General features: G+C 32.4%; 1 protein-coding gene and 1 non-coding gene across 3 annotated transcripts; one reads left to right on the top strand and one right to left on the bottom strand.

Annotated features, from left to right (window-relative positions):
* Positions 1-1,192: 1,192 nt before the first annotated feature.
* LOC105793560 (hypothetical protein) lies at positions 1,193-3,109 on the top strand. 2 transcript variants are annotated; one of them, XM_012622456.2, is made up of 5 exons: positions 1,193-1,387; positions 1,469-1,534; positions 2,280-2,451; positions 2,526-2,615; positions 2,713-3,109. In XM_012622456.2, the coding sequence occupies exons 1-5, from the start codon at positions 1,247-1,249 to the stop codon at positions 2,868-2,870; spliced, it is 627 nt and encodes a 208-aa protein (XP_012477910.1). In that variant the 5' UTR covers positions 1,193-1,246; the 3' UTR covers positions 2,871-3,109. The 2 variants fall into 2 exon arrangements, with proteins under 2 accessions (XP_012477910.1, XP_052491281.1); XM_052635321.1 differs by having other exon boundaries at positions 2,538-2,615.
* Positions 3,110-21,718: 18,609 nt separating this feature from the next.
* Positions 21,719-21,825, bottom strand: LOC128032332 (small nucleolar RNA R71). Its single transcript, XR_008188459.1, has one exon. It is a non-coding gene; the product is annotated as a small nucleolar RNA R71 (small nucleolar RNA).
* Positions 21,826-23,329: the final 1,504 nt, after the last annotated feature.

Here is a 23,329-nt window from a genome sequence, read left to right on the forward strand (position 1 = left end):
ATCATCATCATTATATTTGTTTAAGGTTTTGTTTACCCTTTTTTGTCAGCTAGAGAAGCGGACCGACTTTCCTAAACCAAACAGGTTTTTTTTTTCAATATATGGGTTGAAATGTCAGAGTTGGTGCAGTGGTTATGAACATTTGGCTCAAAAGCTATTAGCATATAGCTTTACAGAGATGTGTGAGGCCATTATTTGTACCCTTGAACGCATTTTTTAATTAAATTAAAGAAACTGAAGAAAACAGAAGGCGATGAGGAAAAATGGAATTGGAAGTGGGTTACCGAAGCCAATCCAATCCACGTACATAGTAACACTGGCTTGGCTTACATGAAATTACTTGGATACCCTCCACTCATTTTCTTACAACGGTGATATTCTATTTACAATAAGACGACTCATTTTGGTTTTTTTTTTTTGGTTGAAGCAAACACATTTTGGTTTTAACAACAAAAAACAATCAGATGGCCATAAACATATTACGGCGTTAAATATATATTTTCTATTACTCTCTTTTGGATTTAATCTAGAATTTTGCTTTTAAAATGGTTTAATTATGTGAAAATTGTAAAAATTTGTATATTTGTTTTAATTTATTAGAATTTGATCCTTGTACCATAAGAAAAATGAAAATTTAATAACACTTGAAACCTTCATCATAAATTACTAGCTTAGAATTAGCAATTTAGTAATTTATATAAAAAAAACAATTATTAACAGTTCAAATTAATGTGTTTGCTAACAGATCAACTTTTAATTTTATAAATTATTGTTAAATTCTGATAAATTAAAATAATAATAATAATTTCTAAAATGAAACTAAGAATTAGACTTTTAAAAATATTTGATGAAAAAGGTTTTACGGAACCCATTAATGATGATGAATTAAATTTGGTGGCAGCTATTTGCTAGCTTTTACAGAACCCCGTTAATGATAAGGGAAAAAGACACCAAAGAAATTACAAATGAAATTTACGTGGTTAGATGCGTAATTATAGTCGTAAACCAAGGTCAATCTACAATCACAATTCTCGTTTCCCGCACATGTTGGATTTCAGAAACGACTTGGTTCACCATCCTGTAAGCCGAAACTGGGATGCACGCGCCTTTTCATGAAAGTGAATAAATTATTATTATATATACTCTCCTTTCCAAGCCCTATATATGATCTAAAATGGATGCCAGTTGAGCTGCAGGTTAGAAGAAGTTGAAAGCTCAAAAGCCTCCCCTTTTTTTCTCCCAAAGAATGAAAACTGAAAAGCAAATTTCAAGTTCAACAATGGGTGCAGCTAGCGTCGAGGATACTGAGGTTGGGTTCGAAGAAGCTATGTCATGGCTGCCTTCTCATGTTCTCGACGAGGCTATTTGGCAAACCAAGATAAAAAAGGTCCGTCTTCTTCATCCTTATTATTTAACCATTCTTTTCTTCTTTTTTCCCAGTTGCCGATTTGTTTGTGTTTACTTACAGGATGATGTGAAGTACAATTATCATCGCCATCGTTCCAAGTTGCCTGCTCAGCCTTTTTTTCAACCGGTATTCCTCTTTTTTTTTTCTTGTTTGTATTGCTGCTAATTGTGAAACAAGTGGAGGAAGATTTTGGGTTTTACGAGAAAATTTTCAAAAAGCCAGGAATTAATTTATTTTGAATGAATATATATTCTACAATTTCCTGTAATGAGTAAATTCTGGTTTTGGTCTCTTTCCTATATGCAAGTATTTTATGGGATGAAGTTGTTTGATTGAATAATTTAAAAAACATTAAACATAGAAATATTAACATCAAAGTGTTCGAACGAAGTCGATTGAATTTTAGTTCGAATTGTATTGATATTGTTACCAGTACTATTCTACCATTTAAGGGTTGTGGTAGGAGTATAAGTATTATATAAAAAAACTAATAATAAAGTAATATTATACTAATTAAATCCTTAATTTTAATTAATTAATTGACTCAAATAATTTGATTTTCAAATTAAAATTTAATTTTAAATTGAGATTTTAACGTAATCTTTTGAAAACGTGATTTTCAATAAAATTACTTTTTTATCTGTATTTAAGTATTCTACTATACAATATTATGAATAAAATTATCATTTTATCTTTTTAAAAATTTTTTGAACAGAATGATAAATATTATCAAATTTTTCAATAACTCTTTTTTATACAGCATTTTTCAAAAATTAATTTTCATCTAAATAAATCTTGTATATATCTCATAGATTTGCTGAATGAATCTGATTTGATATTTTGCTTTGACATGTTTGTTTGTTTAAAACAGTGGAGGGGGAGCTGGAGACGGCATCAGACACCAAGATATTGTGGCAACGGGGGAGCATCCGGAGGACCTGGAATGCAGGCATTCTTCCTAGATTCAGGCCAAAAATCATGCGGCACTGGTGTTTTCCTTCCCCAGAGAGCTGGCACCATTTCTCATTCAAGCAGAAGACCAGGTATTTAACATTGTTTTATTTAAAGAATCAAATAGTTACTTGTGTTAAAAGTCTACATTAATCTCTTTTCCCAGCTTGTTCTCCAGTTCTTCTCCCTTCTCGGGTTGTTCAAGCTCTCAACCTCAACGTTCATGAATTGGGCCTCCAAATCTCTCCTCGCCGTGGTTTACCTCTTAACCTATATGTATATATATTCTACTTTGTGTGTGTATATATTGATCTTCGTTTCTGACACACGTAGTTACATTCATTTTCATGCAGATCCCAGAAACAATACAAGTAGACGTGGAGAGTTGAAAAATAATAGTAATAATGGTAATAAAAATGGAAAGGATCATGCATCAACAAAACGTTGTGTGGTTTCCCAAACCGAAACTTTTTCGGCGGATATATTTCTTCCTAGGGAATGGACTTACTAGCCCTATATCAAAAACAAGGCCAAGATTAACCTATATTTCCAACCCCACCCCCCCAACAAGATTATTGGACATGTTAATATCATTGACTATGTTGTACGTGATACAATAATTGTTTTTTTTTTCTTTTGGGTACAAAAGTATACGTTGAAATAATAATGATGAAAAAGAAAGTTTCATGTGGTTTTTGTACATGATATATCCTTGACCTTGATATATAACATTTAAACCATTACATGTTATTATGACATGTACCATGTTTAATCGGAATATATGTAATAAAATAATTATTGTTATTAAAATTTCCCAACCTTCATTTTATATTTTAAAGAAATAAAAATGAAATCTTCATATCTTGATTGAATTCAGTTAATGTATTGATGTAAACGCAATGAAATTCTAGGAAGATACTGAAGGAATTCTGCAAGGTCTCGTGCTAAACGATTAGGCCTCTAGTGATGTGGCTCCATCACAAAATCAATATATCTTCTAGAAGGCGTCCTTTAGCGTAAACCTCGCAATGGTTCTTGCTGACCCGTATGAGTTGTTGAGGTATTCTCAAAATTAATCACAATTGTTTGCAAGGTTCCTATTAGGGAAGCTTTATCTTTATTCTCCCAAGTAGCGGAAAAACCATCTCGAAAAATAAAGCCATTGCTCCACCAAGTGGCTAAAGTGCGATATTACACGTTTATCAAGCAACACGTAGAGGTGCCAACACATTTGCAAAATAGTGATACATGAAAAACAAGATGAATGTTGGCAGAATCTGTTAGTTCAAAACTCCGGTAAGGTAAATCTCAAACACACGATCGAAACTCGAACAAAAGAAGAAGAAATAGGATAGGCTCCAAGGCATGTATCAAGCCACTATCTTTAAGGTTATATTCGCCCCCACCTATCTTCGGTGTGCAAATGAGTTCCAAGCAAATTAACCTCGAGGATACAATGAAGCCAATGACTATTTGCGTTTTGCACTGACGAGAATAGTCCACTATGCACTAAGCAATGTATAACAAAAAACTCAATTTCTACAAAGGATTTCTGCAGTAATACTTTATAGAATAATCTAATAATATTAGAAAATGAAGGAAGGAAAGAAAGAGTATTAGAATTTGTTGATATATTTCCAAATGAAATCTCGTTCCTATTTATAGGAATTTTCATGTCTCTTCATAGAGACATCTTTCAATAGGTGTCTTTATGAATAAATAAATAATAATAATTATTCATTTAATTTTGTAACTATTCAAATAATATTTTTGAATAGTTATAATTCTTTTTTAAAAATCAAATGATATAACTTTTGACCAATGACCAAAAGTTTTATCTTTTGATTAATTACACCCATTCATTTATAGTTATTGGGATACTATAAATATTTGAAAATATTCCAACAATCTCCCCCCATTTTCAAAATAATAATCGAAATTGCATGGTAGACTAAGCTTTGAACCAACTATTCCATTTGATTAACTGAACACATCTCACACAATGATTTCAACATCAGTCAATGCATAGTATCTAGGGACACTATTATAGCCATGTGTCTATGTCCTCTTTTCATGAGTGCTGTCAGAGCCAAGCCCTTAAGCTCCTAGAAGCGGCCACACTTCCACTCACATAGGTAGATCCCATTAAAAGTGTTCCCGTAATTATAACACTCTAACATATTTATGTTATGGGTCCATTAAGAGTACATTACTCATCCTTCCCTTATCATTACGGGTACCTAGCACTTTAATCTTAGGATGGATTTATTTATAGTGCTAACAGTCACATACTAATGATGTACTTTGTCTCATTGAACTCAAGACTTGACGTTATACCAAGCGTTGAATCGAGTTTCCATCATGGGTGACTCTAATTAATAGGTTTGAGTCCCATCCCTTTTGAGGTCCTTTTTACTGCATCTCTAGCAAGACTTTTGGTCAAAGGATCTGCCAAATTTTCACTTGACCTCACATAATTAATAGTTATCACTCCATCAGAGATTAATTGTCGAACATAACTATGTCTTAATCCAATGTGTCTAGACTTTCCATTATATACTTGGCTATATGCCTTTGCTAGAGTAGCCTCACTATCACAACGGATAGAAATAGGTGAAATTGGCTTAGGCCATAAAGGTACATCATAAAGCAAATTTCATAACCATTCTGCTTCTTTAGATGCAGCGGCTAATGCAATAAATTCTACTGTCATGGTGGAATCAGTAATACATGTTTGTTTCTTGGAACCCCAAGAAATGACTCCTCCACCAAGAATGAAGATCCACCCACTAGTAGATGCATGATCTTCCAAACTTGTAATCCAACTAGCATCCGAATACCCTTCTAAAACTGGAGGATATCCATTATAACACAATCCATAGTTAATAGTTTTCTTTAAGTACCTAAGTACTCTATTCAAAGCTTGCCAATGCAAACTACTTGGATTACTTGTGTACCTACTCAATTTTCCAACAGCATATGCAATATCTGGTCTTGTACAAGTCATTATATACATAAGACAACCAATTAGACTTGCATATTTCAATTGATCAATTTTCCTACCAGCATTAGATACTAATTTTAATTGAGGATCCATGGGTGTAGATGCTGGTATACAGTTGAAAAGATCAAACTTTTTAAGCACATTTTCAATGTAATGTGATTGTGATAAAGCTATAGTGCTTTCATCTCGGGTTATTTTAATCCCAAGAATAACATCTACTACACCCATATCCTTCATAGTAAAGTTGTTTGACAAGAATTTCTTTGTGTTTTCTATTTGTTCCAAATCCGTGCAAAAAATGAGCATGTCATCTACATATAAGCAAATTATGACACCCTTTCCATTATCAAATTTGCTATATATGCACTTATCAGATTCATTTATTTTATAGCCTTTAGCTAAAACAACCTTGTCAAACTTTTGGTGCCATTGTTTTGGTGCTTGTTTAAGCCTATATAAAGATTTAACAAGCTTACATACCTTATGCTCTTGTCCTGGAACAACAAATCCTTCCGGTTGCTCCATGTACACTTCCTCTTCCAATTCACCATTTAAAAATGCAGTTTTAACATCCATTTGGTGAACAACCAAATTATATATAGAGGTAAGTGATATTAATAGTCTAATTGTAGCAATTCTTGCTACTGGAGCATAGGTATCAAAGTAATCAATACCTTGTCTTTGTGTAAAACCTTTTGCTACCAACATTGCTTTAAATTTATCAATGGTTCCATCGACCTTCATTTTCTTTTTGAAGATCCATTTAAAACCTATTGGTTTGGAACCTGGTGGAAGATCAACTAAGATCCAAGTTTGATTTCCCATTATTGAATCCATCTCATCATTTATTACTTCTTTCCAAAAAGCGAGTCTTGAGATTTCACTTGCCTCTTCAAATGTAATAGGATCGATTCGGTATTATAACAATAAGGTATCTTATTGCATATACTTTCACCTTTTCCTTCTACAAGAAACATAATGAAATCTGGTCCAAAATCTTTGACCTTTTAATCCTCTTACTTCTTCTTAATTCTTGACAAGATTCATCATTATTATCAATTTGTTTCAATGGAATCTCATTCTCATTTGAAGAATGAATCAATTGTTATGGTTGTAATTGTCTTGATATAGAATTAAATCTATTTTCATCAAAATAGCATCTCTTGATTCAATAATGTATTAATTGAAATTGAATCATTTGGTTCAATTACCATGAACCTATATGCCTTGCTATTATGTGCATAACCTATAAATATGCATTCAATTCGTCTTTCACCTAACTTTTTACGTTTAGGTGTTGGAACTTTTACAATAGCTCTACAACCCCAAACCTTCAAATAATTAAGGTTTGGTTTCCTTGTCTTCCATTGTTCATAGGGGGTTATTTTAGTTTCCTTATTAGGAACTCTATTCAATATATGACAAGCTGTTAGAACAGCTTCTCCCCAAAAACCTTGTCCAAGACCTGAATATGATAACATTGAATTTACCATTTCAGTTAAGACTCTATTTTTTCTTTCAGCTACACCATTTTGTTATGGTCTGTAAGGGCCTGAAACTTGATGGACAATTCCAGTGAGTTCAAAAAAAACTTGGATTATAGTATTCTCCACCTTTATCCGATCTTAAGCACTTGATAAATGATTCACACTGAAGTTCAACTTCAGATTTATAAACTTTAAATTTATCAAGCGCTTCATCTTTTGAATGTAATAAATATACATAACAATATCTAGAATAATCATCAATAAAAGTAACAAAATATTTCTTTCCACCTAATGTAGGAGTATTATGCATGTCACATAAATCACTATGTATCAAATCAAGCAATTTTGTTTTCCTTTTAACCTTAGGGAAAGGGTTTCTTGTAATTTTAGTCAACATACATGTATTGCATTTTTCAATATTATTATTAAAAACAGAATTAGATCTAATTTATACATGTCATTCAATTTTCTATAATTCAAATGACCTAATCTATAATGCCACAAACAAAAGATTCAACCATATAAGCGAAATAGTATTTTATTCTTATTAATAATATTAAGTTTGAACATGCTTTCATACATATACCCTTTTCCCACAAAATTCCTCCTTAGACAAAATAAACTTATCGCCTCAAAAACAAGTTTGAAACCAAACTTATTCAACAGACTTCCAGACACTAAATTTTTCCTAACTTCTGGTACATAATATACATCATTTAAGGTTAAAACCTTTCCAGAAGTGAATTGTAGTTCAACAGACCCTTTGCCTTTAATTGCTGCGGTGGAAGAATTTCCCATGTACAAGACATTGTCATTTTCACATTGTGTGAACTTTGTGAACATGCTTTTGTCTTTGCACACATGTTTGGTTGCTCCGGTATCAATCCACCATGTATTATCATCTTGTGCCATATTAATTTCAGATATCATTGCAATGAACTTTTCGTTATTATCAGCCTTAGAAGATGATTTCTTCTTTAAAAATCGACATTCATTCTTGAAATGTCCCGGCTTTCCACAATGATAGCATAAGCCTTTTTGTTTCTTTTTGAACTTAGGTGCTCTATCAGTCTGATTGAACTTTCTCTTGAATGGTTTAGTAGTCTGTACTTCCTCCGTAACATGTACTTTGGCATTTTTAGAATTTAGGTTCTGATCTTGTTTTCGATACTCTTCTTCAATACAAAGATGATTTGCCAAAGCCTCAAGAGATATTTCCTCTTTCTTATGTTTTAGACTTCTTTTAAAGTCTTTCCAAGATGGAGGAAGTTTGTCTATTATGGAGGATACCACAATCATTTCATCCATTTTCATATCATATTGCTTAAATTGATACAGCATCTTTTCAATATCATGAAATGTTCCATTACAGAACGACCATCAACCATTTGATAATTATTAAAACGACTGACAAGAAATTTCTTACTTGTAACATCTTCGGTCATGTATCTTGCCTCCAATTTGTCCCATAATTCTTTAGCAGTGACCTCGTTTTGGTAAGTGTCGAACAAACCATCAGATAAACCATTCAATATATGGCCCATGCACATGTAGTCAGCATTGTCCCATTTTTGTCTTTCTCGGGTTGCAGCAACAGATTCATTTTCATTCTCTTCAGGTCTTGAAGTATCCAAAACATAAGCAATCTTCAAAGTTGATAATAAGAAGTGCATCTTTTTCTGCCATCGTCGAAAATTGCCACCATCAAACCGATCAAGTTTAACAAAGTTGGAAGCCAACTCCCTTAGAGTTCCACTTTCATGTGTTGTGGTAGTCATCATGTAATATAACCTTAAAATTATTAGTTCAAAACTCCGGTAAGGTAAATCTCGAACACATGATCGAAACTCGAACAAAAGAATAAGAAATAGGACAGGCTCCAAGGCGTGTATCAAGCCACTATCTTTAAGGTTATATTCGCCCCCACCTACCTTCGGTGTGCAAATGAGTTCCAAGCAAATTAACCTCGAGGATATAATGAAGCCAATGACTATTTGCGTTTTGCACTGACGAGAATAGTCCACTATGCACTAAGCAATGTATAACAAAAAACTCAATTTCTACAAAGGATTTCTGCAGTAATACTTTATAGAATAATCTAATAATATTAGAAAATGAAGGAAGGAAAGAAAGAGTATTAGAATTTGTTGATATATTTCCAAATGAAATCTCATTCCTATTTATAGGAATTTTCATGTCTCTTCATAGAGACTTCTTTCAATAGGTGTCTTTATGAATAAATAAATAATAATAATTATTCATTTAATTTTGTAACTATTCGAATAATATTTTTGAATAGTTATAATTTTTTTAAAAATCAAATGATATAACTTTTGACCAATAACCAAAAGTTTTATCTTTTGATTAATTACACTCATTCATTTATAGTTATTGGGATACTATAAATATTTTGAAAATATTCCAACAGAATCAGGCCACATCACCAATACGTTTGAGTACTTTGTAAGGTCCAAAGTATCTACTTTCTAATTTGTAATGGAGTGGCATTAAAGTTTAAACATATACCCAATCTCCTTCGTCAAAGTAAACTACACATCAGTGTTGATTAGCGAATGATTTCGTTCGAGCATATAATCCTCAACTAAGGAATTCCCTATAGCATCATAAATATAACGACTAATTGTTGGTGGAGGAAAACCATACAAAACCTCAAAAGGGGTCATTCGAGTAGAAGTTTGGTAAGATGTATTATACCAATATTTTGGCCATGCATGGTAACATATGCATCCAAGTTTTGGGATAATCCGCCACATAACATCATAAATACATTTCTAGACACTTGTTGAAGTCCTTGGTTTGACCATCAGTTTGAGGATGGTATGGTGTGCTAATAGCTAATGTGGTGCCTTGTAAATAATGAATTTTGCGCCAAAATGCACTAAAAAAATCGAACTTCACGATCAGTCAAAATTTCATGAAGACAAATGATTTCAATCACAAAAGCAATAGCTGCAGATAGTTGATGAAATTGGATGGTAAATAGATGAAAGTCCATATTAAGATAAATTGTCAACAACTACCATGATGACAAATTTTCCTCTGGAAGCTGGTAACTTGATCCATGGATATGCCTTCTAACACCAAGTTAGGAATGGGCAATGGATGAGAAAACCACTTGGAATAAAGGTGATGGAAAGTTCGAGCAATGCCTACATGTCCATTTACAGGAGAAGAGTAGAACTCAAATAAAAGCTTTATATGGAGTGATAAGGTGCCCTTGAAATAGTAGAAGCCCATCTTTGAAAACATGGTCAGGTAAGGACTGAGGGTCCCTTTAACCAATGTTGTTGCAACTCAAGTAAATTTCGGATGCTCTGTATTAGTTGTTCGAATATTCTCTTCCACAACAATGAATGCAACATGAGAGAGTAAAAAAACTGAAAATGTGGTACCCTTAATAAAGCATTTGCAGCCACATTGTGTTTTCCTAGATGATATATAATATCAAAACCATAGCCCACTAATTTTCCAAGCCATTTTTGCTACTCCAGTGTTTGGATTACTTAATGAGATTCTTGAGAGATTGCTAATAAGTACTGATGCCATTTAGCACCAGCATGGGTAATAACATACATTTCCCTAAGGTAAGTCAAAGCATGTTGTATTGGGTCACTGAGCTACTAGATAAAGAAAGCAATTTGGGAGCTTATTTAGCAAAAGAATAACACCGTCCTTGATGCATTCGTCTTAACTATGAATGGTTTGGAGAAATCGAAAAGTTGAAAGATGGAGGTTAAACTCAATAATATTTCAGTTTTTCCAAGGTTTAAGTGGAGATGTCTGTCCAATGAATTAATCCTTCCTTTTTAAGCAAACAATCAATGGCCCTTCAATGGAAGCAAAATGACTATCAACTATCCCTACCAATCCTAGAAAACTCCAAACATCTTTGGCACTTGGAGGACGCCATTGAATAGCATATATTTTACTAGCATCAACTGCTTTAAATATATGGCCTAAATACAAGGGCGAGGCCAGAACAATTTTTTAGAGGGTTGAATGAAATTTTAATTTTTTATAGTCTATATCTTTATAATTTTTAAAAGATTAAATCAAAATTTTATAATTTTAGGGGTGCTAAAGTACAGTTTTACCTTTACTAATTGAAAATTTAAAAAAAATTTAGAAGACCTAAATGGTAATTTTTCATTTTAATGGGGCCGGGACCCATGCCAACCCCCTAGAATCGCCTCTGCCTAAAGACCCGACCAGAACCAACCCAAAAACGAATTTGAACCACTTGGCTACTAAGTAATGATCACATAACAGTTGAAGAAACACCCAAACGTGTTCCACATAAGCGTCCTAAGTGGAGCTATACACTGAGATATCATCAAAGAAAACCAAGATAAACTTTTGAAGATAAGGGAGAAAGACATCGCCCTTGAAATGTTCATTAGTTAAAAGTTTTTCATTTGAATTTTTTTTAAAACAAGATAATATGCAGGAAAAGAGGCACTGAATTTTTTAAAATTTCGAGAGATATTTTCCTTGAATATTTTTTAAACTGTTTTTAGTGATAGACGAAGGTAAGGCTACAGTTTGTTGATTATTGCAACTGTGCTACTGTCTGCTGATCTCATTGCTATATCTTGAGAGACAGTCGACTAATGTTTCTCCAGCACCAAAGGAGCAGCCGAATCTATCTTAAAGAAACTGTGAAAACAAGTCTCAACTATCGGTCGGTTTTTTCCTATTTACCTACGAGTATAACATTTTAATCCATTTTTTTTATTTCTCATATTTAATATATATTGTTCTGGTTTCATCTTATCTTGTGATTTAAATAAATATTTTACGTGAAACTTGTGTGCAACACAGTTTGTAATCACCTTGAAACTAAAGTGATAATCAGAAAGCAATCATTTGGGCCCTCAAGTTGTCGTGGCCAAAAGCGTTTGATAATGTGAAGGAAAACTAGTCGACAAGCTGTTGATTGTGATGCATCCAATCATACCACTCAACAACATCATCGTCAAGGTAGAAGGAAGAAATTGTCAATCTATCTTATTCCTTGAAAAACCCAATGATCTAGATTAGTGCTTGCGAAACGAACCATTTGAACTGAGGAAGGTTTAAGCCACCTAAGAGAACCCGAACCAGAGGATGCTCCCAGCGCAGACTTTACTGTTTCCGCTAGTTGTTTCCAAGTTGACAAAGCCGATAACTGACTGAGAACTTCCAAAAGCATCTTCTTCCAATCGTCAACGAAAGGCATCCATATCTTAATGGAGTGAGGAATGGGACTCTTGAATCACTTTAACATTCTCACCCAAGACACAAGAGCACCAGTGATATAAACTCAAACAATAACCTTAATGAAATAGCAAAAATATAATGAAGGAATTTTATTATTACTGTAATTTCTAAGAAAAGGGAATTGCAGCAAAGGAAAATAAAGTGCAGAAAATCAGAAAGGATGAGAGAAAAAGAAAATAGAAGGGGATGAGAGAATTGAAAGATTACAACTCAGATTATTCATAGCTAACCTTTTTGCTTATTCTTCATATAAGCGTTTCTCTGCAATGTCTGGTGCCTATCACAAAATCAATTATCCTCTAGATGGCATCCTTTGGCGTAAACCTCTCCTCGGTTCTTGCTGACCCGTATGAGTTGTTGAGGTATTTCTAAAATTGATCAATTTTATAAGTGAAATAGATAATGAGACATTATCTAATTGTGTATCACTTCCTGTCATTATATAGCAGGTTCACGCTAAGTGTAGAGATGTTCTTAGATATTCCGAAGAGGAAGCTATGGGTCACTCCACCGCTTAGGACTTTGAAATTCAATATTGATGCCTCAACTACGGGGAATCCTTGGCTATTGAGGGACGGAAACAGCATGATTCTAGTGGCTTTTCCATGTGTGAGAATTGCTAATATGAAGTTTGTAAAAATTAATATCGATAATGGTAATAGATCGATCGTAAAATAATAAGAAAAAAAACACATCAATTTTACTTGAAAATTTTTTGGAGAAAAAATCATGAGCAGAGAAAAAGAAAATGCACTAATGTCAAATTCGAATGATATAAGAGGAGTTTTGACTACATCTATTTATAGATTGAAAAACTTTATTCTAATTAATCTCAAATAGAAGCAGCCTATACCGTACAAATCCCTTTATTTTATCACTATATTTTTTTTTTAAACAAAAATTTAGGTCGCAAAACTCTAACAAAGTTGGTTGAGATTTTGGCCGTTTATATATGCTTCCTCTAGATAGGACTCTCATAAATTGGTAATTGAGAGTGCTTTCGAAAATTGGAAGGACTCTTCCAAGACCCCTAAAATGATTAGGAAGGAAATGATACAGCTAGATAAGGAATTTCTTTTGTCCATAGGGAAAGTAATGGAGATATTAACGAGCTTGTCAAGGTAGGAGTTAACATATGTTGGAACATTTTCAAATATTTATAGTGTTCCAATAACTATAAATAAATGGGTGTAATTAATCAAAAGTTATATTATTTGTTTTTTGAAAAGAATTATAACTATTTAAATAATATTATTTTAATAGTTATAATATTAAATGAATAATTATGTGTTTATTTTAAAGACATTATTATTCGAAAGATATCTATTGAAAGATGTCTCTACAAAGAGACATGAAAATTCCTATAAGTAGGAATGAGATTTCATTTAGAAATCACACCAATAAATTCTAATATTCTTTCTTTCCTTCCTTCATTTTCTAATATTATTAGATTATTATATAAAGTATTCCTGCAGAAATCCTTTGTAGAAATTGAATTTCTTGTTATACATTGCTCAGTGCGTAGTGGACTATTCTTGTTAGTGCAAAACGCAAATAGTCATTGGCTTCATTGTATCCTCGAGGTTAATTTGCTTGGAACTCATTTGCATACCGAAGATAGGTGGGGGCGAATATAACCTTAAAGGTAGTGGCTTGATACACGCCTTGGAGCCTTGTCCTGTTTCTTATTTTTCTGTTTGAGTTCCGTTCATGTGTTCAAGATTTTCCTCACTGGAGATTTGTACTAACAATTTTAAGGTTATAATTCATGATGACTACCACAACACATGAAAGTGGAACACTAAGGGAGTTGGCTTCTAACTTTGTCAAACTTGATCGATTTGATGGTGGCAATTTTCGACGATGGCAAAAAAAAAATGCACTTCTTATTATCAACTTTGAAGATTGCTTATGTTTTGGATACTCCAAGACCTGAAGAGAATGAAAATGAATCTGTTGTTGCAACACGAGAAAAGCAAAAAAGGGACAATGTTGATTACATGTGCACGGGTCACATATTGAATGGTTTATCTGATGGTTTGTTCAACACTACCAAAACGAGGTTATCGCTAAAGAATTATGGGACAAATTGGAGATAAGATACATGATTGAATATGTTACAAGTAAAAAATTTATTGTTAGTCGTTTCAATAATTATCAAATGGTTGATGGTCGTTCTGTTATAGAACAATTCTGTGATATTGAAAAGATACTGAATCAATTCAAGCAATATGATATGAAAATGGATGAAATGATTGTTGTATAAAACATAAGAAAGAGGAAATATCTCTCGAGGCTTTGGCAAATTATCTTTGTATTGAAGAAGAATATCGAAAGTAAGATCAGAACCTAAATTCTGAAAATGCCAAAGTGCATGTTACGGAGGAAGTACAAACTACTAAACCATTCAAGAGAAAGTTCGAACAGACTGATAGAGCACCTAAGTTCAAAAAGAAACAAAAGGGCTCATACTATCATTGTGGTAAGCCGGGACATTTCAAGAATGAATGTCGATTTTTAAAGAAGTAATCATCTTCTAAGGCTGATAATAATGAAAAGTTTATTGAAATAATATCTGAAATTAATATGGCACAAGATGATAATACATGGTGAATTGATACCGGAGCAACCAAACATGTGTGCAAAGACAAAAGCATGTTCACAAAGTTCACACAATGTGAAAATGACAAAATCTTGTACATGGGAAATTATTCCACCGCAGCAATCAAAGGCAAAGGATCTGTTGAACTACAATTCACTTCTGGAAAGGTTTTAACCTTAAATGATGTATATTATGTACTAAAAGTTAGGAAGAATTTAGTGTCTGGAAGTTTGTTGAATAAGTTTGGTTTCAAACTTGTTTTTGAGGCAAATAAGTTTATTTTATCTAAGGGATGAATTTTTGTAGGGAAAGGGTATATGTATGAGAGTATGTTCAAACTCAATATTATTAATAAGAATAAAAATACTACTTTTGCTTCTATGGTTGAATCTTTTGTTTAGAGCATTATAGATTAGCTCATTTGAATTATAGAAAATTAAATGACATGTATAAGTTAGATTTAATCCTATTTTTAATAATAATATTGAAAATGCAATACATGTATGTTGACTAAAATTACAAGAAACTCTTTCCCTAAGGTTAAAAGGAAAACAAAATTACTTGATTTGATACATGGTGATATGCATAATACTCCTACATTAGGTGTAAAGAAATATTTTGTTACTTTTATTGATGATTGTTCTAAATATTGTTATGTATGTTTATTGCATTCAAAAGATGAAGCACTTGATAAATTTAAAGTTTATAAATCTGAAGTGGAACTTCAGTGTGAATCATTTATCAAGTGCTTAAGATCAGATAGAGGTGGAGAATACTATAATCCAAGTTATTTTGAATCAACTGGAATTGTCCATCACGTTTCAGCCCCTTACATACCACAACAAAATAGTGTAGTTGAAAGGAAAAATAGAGTCTTGACTAAAATGGTAAATTCAATGTTATCATATTCAGGTCTTGGACAAGGTTTTTGGGGAGAAGCTGTCCTAACAGCTTGTCATATATCGAATAGAGTTCCTAATAAGGAAACTAAAATAACCCCCTTATGAACAATGGAAGAAAAGGAAATCAAACCTTAATTATTTAAAGGTTTGGGGTTGTAGAGCTATTGTCAAAGTTCCAACACCTAAACGTAAAAGGTTAGGTGAAAGAGGAATTGAATGCATATTTATAAGATATGCACATAATAGCAAGGCGTATAGGTTCATGGTAATTGAATCAAATGATTCAATATTAATTAATACTGTTATTGAATCAAGAGATGCTATTTTTTTATGAAAATAGATTTAATTTTATTTTAAGACAATTACAACAATAAAAATTGATTCATTCTTCAAATGAGAATGAGATTCCATTAGGACAAATTGATAATAATGATGAATCTTGTCAAGAATTAAGAAGAAGTAAGAGGATTGAAAAGGTCAAAGCTTTTGGACCAAATTTCATTATGTTTCTTGTAGAAGGAAAATGTGAAAGTATATGCAATAAGATACCTTATTGTTATAATACGAAATCTGGTCCTATTACATTTGAAGAGTCAATGAAATCTGAAGACTCTACTTTTTGGAAAGAAGCAATAAATGATAAGATGGATTCAATAATGATAAATCAAATATGGATCTTAGTTTATCTTCCACCGAGTTCCAAACCAATAGGTTGTAAATGGATCTTCAAAAAGAAAATGAAAGTCGATGGAACCATTGATAAATTTAAAGCGAGGTTGGTAGCCAAAGGTTTTACATAAAAACAAGGTATTGGTTACTTCGATACCTATGCTCTAGTAGCAAGAATTGCTACAATTAGACTCTTAATATCACTTACCTCTATATATAATTTGGTTGTTCACCAAATGGATGTAAAAACTTCATTTTTAAATGGTGAATTGGAAGAGGAAGTGTACATGGAACAATCGGAAGGATTTTTTGTTCCAAGACAGGAGCATTGATAAGCTGTAAAGTAACATATTTTAATCTCATTCTTAAAGCATTTTTGGATGATTAATTATGTAAATTAGTGAATTTGATACTCATAATTCTTTAAATTCATGTTTCTATACTTATGAGAGCATTTGGGAGCGAAAGGAGCAAAAAACGAGCCAAAATCAGACAAATAGAGCTGTTTCTAGGATCTACACGGCTTGGGCATTTCCACACAGGCTGACCACACGCCCGTGTCGATATTGCACCCTGCTTCCCAAATACGTGGAAAAACCCAATTTTTAGGCTTTTTGAGCATTCTAAAGTCTATAAATACAAATTAGAAGAAGACCTAAGAGGGCACTCAAAGAAGATCGAAAAAAGCACTCGAAGAACGCCATCGAAATCAACTCGGAAGTGGATTTCCCTCAAAATCGAAGATCTCCATTTAATTTCTTTCAAAGTTTTATTGAGTTTCTTTATGTCTTGTGGTTATTCTGACTTTGAGATGTTTTCATTCAGGATTATGAACTAAATTCCCTAGATACCTAGGAAAGATGAAACCTATGATGAATCTTATTATTTGATTTCTGATTCACGCGATAAATACTTGATTCTTGTTCTCAATTATGTATGCTTATTTCTTGTTTTAATATGTCTGAGATATTAATTCAAGTTTAATTTGCTTATTTCAGTGGAGCAAAAGTCCCTATTTAAGAGAAGGTCTAGCATAATTGAGTGGAGTTACATGCAATCCTAGAAATAATACGATATAAATCTACCGGATTTGAGTCAAATCTAATAAGGGAATCCATAGATCAAGTTAATGCGATAGTAGGGGTTTTAATTAGAAAGAGATTTCAATTAATCAACCTAGAGTCAGTTGTTCTTACTCTCAAAAGAGATATTAACATAATTTAGGGATTTCTACGAATCAATAAACCGTTTAATTCAGATTCATAATAATAAGTGAAGTCTAGGTGGATTCTTTACTGGGTATTGTCTATCTCATTGGTTATCTTCGATTATTTTCCTATTTCATTCTCTGTTGCGTTTTTAGTTAGATTAGTTTAGTAATTTTAGATTAAAAACAACCACTCCAATTTGTTGGCTAAATAATAGAAAAACAGTAATTACTAGTACTTTTAGTCCTCGTGGATACGATATTCCCTACTCACCATAACTATACTATTGTTCGATAGGTGCGCTTGCCTTAGTCATATATATAATTAGTTTAGTGACCATCAAGTTTTTGGCGTCATTGCCAGGGGCTAAAATATTAGGAACACTCAATTTTTTTTAATTTAGCCATTTTTATTTTTATTATATTTTTAGTTTTAGTTTTAGTTTAATTTTTGTTTTCTAATTTTTCTTTTTTTTTTGCTTCTAGGAGGTTCCTTTAGTTTATGACTAAAAGAAACCCGTTGGGACCATTACTGTTTAACTGCGAAATTGAAAGTACAGCTCGTAGAAATCGTAGAGAAGTAAGGCTGAGTCGACAGAGTATAGTAGACAAGCAAGAGGATGTTATTATTATTATTGAAGAGATGGGTAATAATCAGAATAATTAGCTGCCTCCTACGGTTACTGCGAATCTTACAAACCCAAATCCTGCTCCTCGTACTATGTATTATTATGCCAAGCCCACTCTAACTGGGGTTGAATCGAGTATTGTGAGACCCACTATTGATGCAAATAATTTTGAACTGAAGCCGAACACTATTCAGATTGTAATAGCCTGGTTTTAGCTAAATCAGTATAGTGGTTTCGGAACCACAAATTTGAGGTTAGAAAATTAGTTTAATATTATTTTTTTGTGTTTACAGCATGTGATTATATATGCATGAAAGTTTCGTGATTTAATTTTATAGTTTAATAGCTCAATTTGAGAAAAAAGACTTAATCGCGTAAAATGCAAAACTAGCATTCTATATGCAAAACTAGCATTCTATATGAAAATTAGTCTAATTTTTCTTTTTTTTTTTGCTTCTAGGAGGTTCCTTTAGTTTATGACTAAAAGAAACCCGTTGGGACCATTACTGTTTAACTGCGAAATTGAAAGTACAGCTCGTAGAAATCGTAGAGAAGTAAGGCTGAGTCGACAGAGTATAGTAGACAAGCAAGAGGATGTTATTATTATTATTGAAGAGATGGGTAATAATCAGAATAATTAGCTGCCTCCTACGGTTACTGCGAATCTTACAAACCCAAATCCTGCTCCTCGTACTATGTATTATTATGCCAAGCCCACTCTAACTGGGGTTGAATCGAGTATTGTGAGACCCACTATTGATGCAAATAATTTTGAATCAAGTCAACACTATTCGATTGTAATAGCTTTGGTTTTAGCTAAATCAGTATAGTGGTTTCGGAACCACAAATTTGAGGTTAGAAAATTAGTTTAATATTATTTTTTTGTGTTTACAGCATGTGATTATATATGCATGAAAGTTTCGTGATTTAATTTTATAGTTTAATAGCTCAATTTGAGAAAAAAGACTTAATCGCGTAAAATGCAAAACTAGCATTCTATATGTTAATTGTGTTTAATTGCTATGATTTTTTAAACCAAAGGTCCTTATGATGATATTAGACCATTGGTTGTGTAAGTGGACATTTATGGACAACCATTATATATATTTAATGTTATTTCATTAAGGTTAATTAAGTAATTTGTGATTTAAGTTTAATTAAATTAAAACAAAACCAAAATTAAGCTTCATTTCATATTTTTTTGGCCGAATATGGTGGAAGAAGAAAACATTTAGTTCATTTTAGGGTTCGGTCAATTGGGAGCTTAATTGGTAAGTGTTTTGAGCTCGGTTTTTGATGATTTGTACGCTTTTGAGATCGTTGCTTTGTATTCTAGCTAGCCCATGCCTTAATTTTTGATGTTGTCAATGTTTTTGTGAAGTGCCATTGATGAATGTTTGAGATTTTAAATGTTTGATGATGAAAAATGGATATTTGTTGATAGATTATCATATTTTGTTAAGTGATTTTTGACAAAAATGTCAAGTAGGGATTTCTTTGTGAAAATGTGAAAATGTGTGGTTAAATGTGTAAATAAATGATAAATATGAGTTGATATATGCACTAGGAAAATTCAGCTAGCTTAGGAAGGTATTAAATTGCATGAAGTTTGTGTATTTGTGAAATAGGGACTAAATTGAATAAATGTGGAACTTTAGGGGATAAAGTGTAAAAATGCCCAAATATGTGTTTGTGGACTGAATTGAATAATTTGATGAATAAATGAGTTAATTTTGAATGTATATAGATCAAGAACGAAAGAAATCAGATTTAGATTGGGGAAAATCAAAGGTTATCGAATAGTCGATCCATTCTGTTTATCCCGAAAACAAGGTAAGCTCATAAGTAAATAGATGTTTTTAAATTTAAATGTATATGTTTTATATATTGACGAATTTGATTCATATATGGTTATATATTGTCGAATTGAATTGTATATATATACTTATATTGTCAATTGAATTGTATAGGTATACACCTATTGTCGAATGAATTGTATATATATACTTATATTGTCGAATTGAATTGTATAGGTATACACCTATTGCCGAATTGAATTGTATATATATATTTATATTGCGAATTGAATTGTATAGGTATACACTTATTGCGAATTGAATTGTGTATATATACTTATATTGCCGAATTGAATTGTATGGTATACACCTATTGCCAAATTGAATTGTATATGTATTTATATATTTTTGATTTGATTTGAGCATTGGATGACTGGTTTCGTGAATGAATTGATTTAATTATGAAGTCGAAAGCCCCGAATAAACCTTAGGAAAAGTATAGGATACTGATGTCATGAGATTATGACTTCCGAGGTGTAATTTCGTGTAAGACCATGTCTGGGACATTGGCATCAAAGTGAGGAAACGTGTAAGACTATGTCTGGGACATTAGCATCGTGTATGATTCGTATAATACCATGTCTGGGACAGTGGCATCAATATGTGTTAACATGTAAGACCGTATCTGAGATATGGCATTGTACGAACCTTACATGATTTCCGAGTATCCTTAACAATTCCAAATGGTTCAACGGGCAATGTCAAATCGAGACCGAAGGTGAATTTTGAGCTAAATGGTTTAGGTATGTGTGAAGTTTATATGTTCATGAAATATTGAGGTAAGTTTAGTACTTAATATGGTAGTATGAATTTACATGAGTTAGTTGAATGTATATGTGTTTGAAATTTATTTAAATTCAATCTATTTGAATTGAATTATAAATATCATTAAGATGATTTATTTGCTTATGGCTTACTAAGCTTCCAAAGCTTATTTTGTGCATTTTTTCATTGTTTATAGATTATCGAAGCTAGCTCGGACTAGGGGATCGTCAAGAAACGTCATCACACTATCGAACATATTGTTGGTACTTTTGAAGCTTTGTATATATGGTATATGGCATGTATAGGCTGGTGAAATTTTGGTACGTTTGAATTGTAAATTCTAGCCATGTGAGTTAGCTTGGAAATGGTGTATGTGATGAAGTTGCGTTTGGGATTATGATATGAGATGAATCATGTAATTGATGTGTACGTATTATGGTTAAGTGTTTAGCATGCTTATTATGATAGGTGATGCCCTTGAATTTGTTCAATTTGGTTTGGATGTCTTAATGATCAAATGATGCAATTGGTATGATATTGAGATGATAGATTGGTATGTAGCTGAGGTATGAGTTGGTTGTTTAAATATTGAGAAAATGAATGTTTGAACCTAAGGTGAATTGATGATTACAGTAAGTTAAATCGATAATACCTCTTAACCCTAACCCGGCAAAAGACACCAGTTAGGGGTGTTACACAGATGGTACAACAATTTGTTCAGCTCGCAGGTTTGCAAGACGGAGATCCAAATACTCAATCGGCTAATTTTCTAGAAGCTTGTGATACTTTCAAGATAAATAGCGTTTCTGACGATGCCATTCACCTACGGTTGTTTCCCTTCTTGTTGAGGAACAAAGCTAAACAGTGGTTGAATTCTTTGCTATGTGGTTCTATCACTATATGGGATCAAATGACCGAGAAATTTCTACTGAAGTATTTCCCACTGGCTAAGATGACCAAGTTGAGGAATGATATCTCTTCCTTTGTTCAGATCGACTTAGAGACCCTATATGATGCATGGGAGAGGTATAAGGATTTATTAAGACAGTGTCCTCACCATGGGTTACCTCTATGGCTATAGGTTCAAACCTTCTACAACGGTTTGAATCCCTCAACTAGGCAATTGATCGATGCAGCAGCCGGTGGTACTCTGAACAATAAAACACCTAAAGCGGCTTATGAGTTTATAGAGAAATTGAGTTTCTTTATGTCTTGTGGTTATTCTGACTTTGAAATGTTTTCACTCAGGATTATGAACTAAATTCCTTAGATACCTAGGGAAGATGAAACCTATGATGAATCTTATTATTTGATTTCTGATTTACGCGATAAATACTTGATTCTTGTTCTCATTTATGTATGTTTATTTCTTGTTTTAATATTTCTGAGATATTAATTCAAGTTTAATGTGCTTATTTCAGTGGAGCAAAAGTCTCTATTTAAGAGTAGATTTAGCATAATTGAGTGGAGTTGCATGCAATCCTAGAAATAGGACGACATAAATCTATCGGATTAGAGTCAAATTTAATAGGGGAATCTATAGATCGAGTTAATGCGACAATAAGGGTTTTAATTAGAAAGAGATTTCAATTAATCAACCTAGAGTCAGTTGTTCTTACTCTCAAAAGAGATATTAACATGATTTAGGGATTTCTACGGGTCTAGACACAAGTGAATAAATTGTTTATTTCAGATTCATAATAATAGGTGCAGTCTAGGTGGATTCTTTCTTGGGTATTGTCTATCTCATTGATTATCTTCGATTATTTTCCTATTTCATTCTCTGTTGCGTTCTTAGTTAGATTAGTTTAGTAATTTTAGATTAAAAACAATCACTCCAATTTGTCGGCTAAATAATAGAAAAACAGTAATTACTAGTACTTTTAGTCCTCCTGGATACGATATTCCCTACTCACCATAATTATACTATTGTTCGATTGGTGTGCTTGTATTATTCATATTTATAGTTAGTTTAGTGACCATCAAGCATAAAGTATGTAAGCTTGTTAAATCTTTATATGGACTTAAACAAGCACCAAAACAATGGCACCAAAAGTTTGACAAGGTTGTTTTAGCTAATGGCTATAAAATAAATGAATATGATAAGTGCATATATAACAAATTTGAAAATGGAAAAGGTGTCCCGAGGATCTGAGGATCGGGTTTGGAGTGAGAAATAAAAATTTGATTATTGATTAAATTTTGAAAAGGAAAATAATTTAAAACTTAAATTTTGAAAAATTAAAATTTGGAGAAACTTTGGAACTCTGGAGAAATGAGTTTTGATTTCTGAAATGGGTATTTCGAGTCCTGCCTTCCATTCTGAATTTGATAACCTTTTATAGAAGGCTATTATCTCTTTTCATAATTTGAAACGAGAAATTTTTCCCGTCCATCATTACATAATTGAGACTTTGATTAAAACTTTTCAAAGAATATATTCTCTGATTACAAAAATACAAACTACATAGAATATTTACTGTTCATGCGTCTTTCTTGCAGGGAATATTTACTGTTTACGCCAAAGAATATTTCCTGTTCACTTGTCTTTTCTTGCAGGGAATGTTTA

Source organism: Gossypium raimondii, chromosome 8 (assembly GCF_025698545.1).
Source record: "Gossypium raimondii isolate GPD5lz chromosome 8, ASM2569854v1, whole genome shotgun sequence".
Lineage (NCBI taxonomy): Eukaryota > Viridiplantae > Streptophyta > Magnoliopsida > Malvales > Malvaceae > Gossypium > Gossypium raimondii.

Excerpts from the sequence above, each read along its gene's own strand:
- LOC105793560 (XM_012622456.2), top strand. The coding sequence starts at position 1,247 with ATGAAAACTGAAAAGCAAATTTCAAGTTCAACAATGGGTGCAGCTAGC. Across the intron at positions 1,535-2,279 it reads CTCAGCCTTTTTTTCAACCG|TGGAGGGGGAGCTGGAGACG; the intron begins GTATTCCTCTTT and ends TGTTTAAAACAG. Across the intron at positions 2,452-2,525 it reads TCATTCAAGCAGAAGACCAG|CTTGTTCTCCAGTTCTTCTC; the intron begins GTATTTAACATT and ends CTCTTTTCCCAG.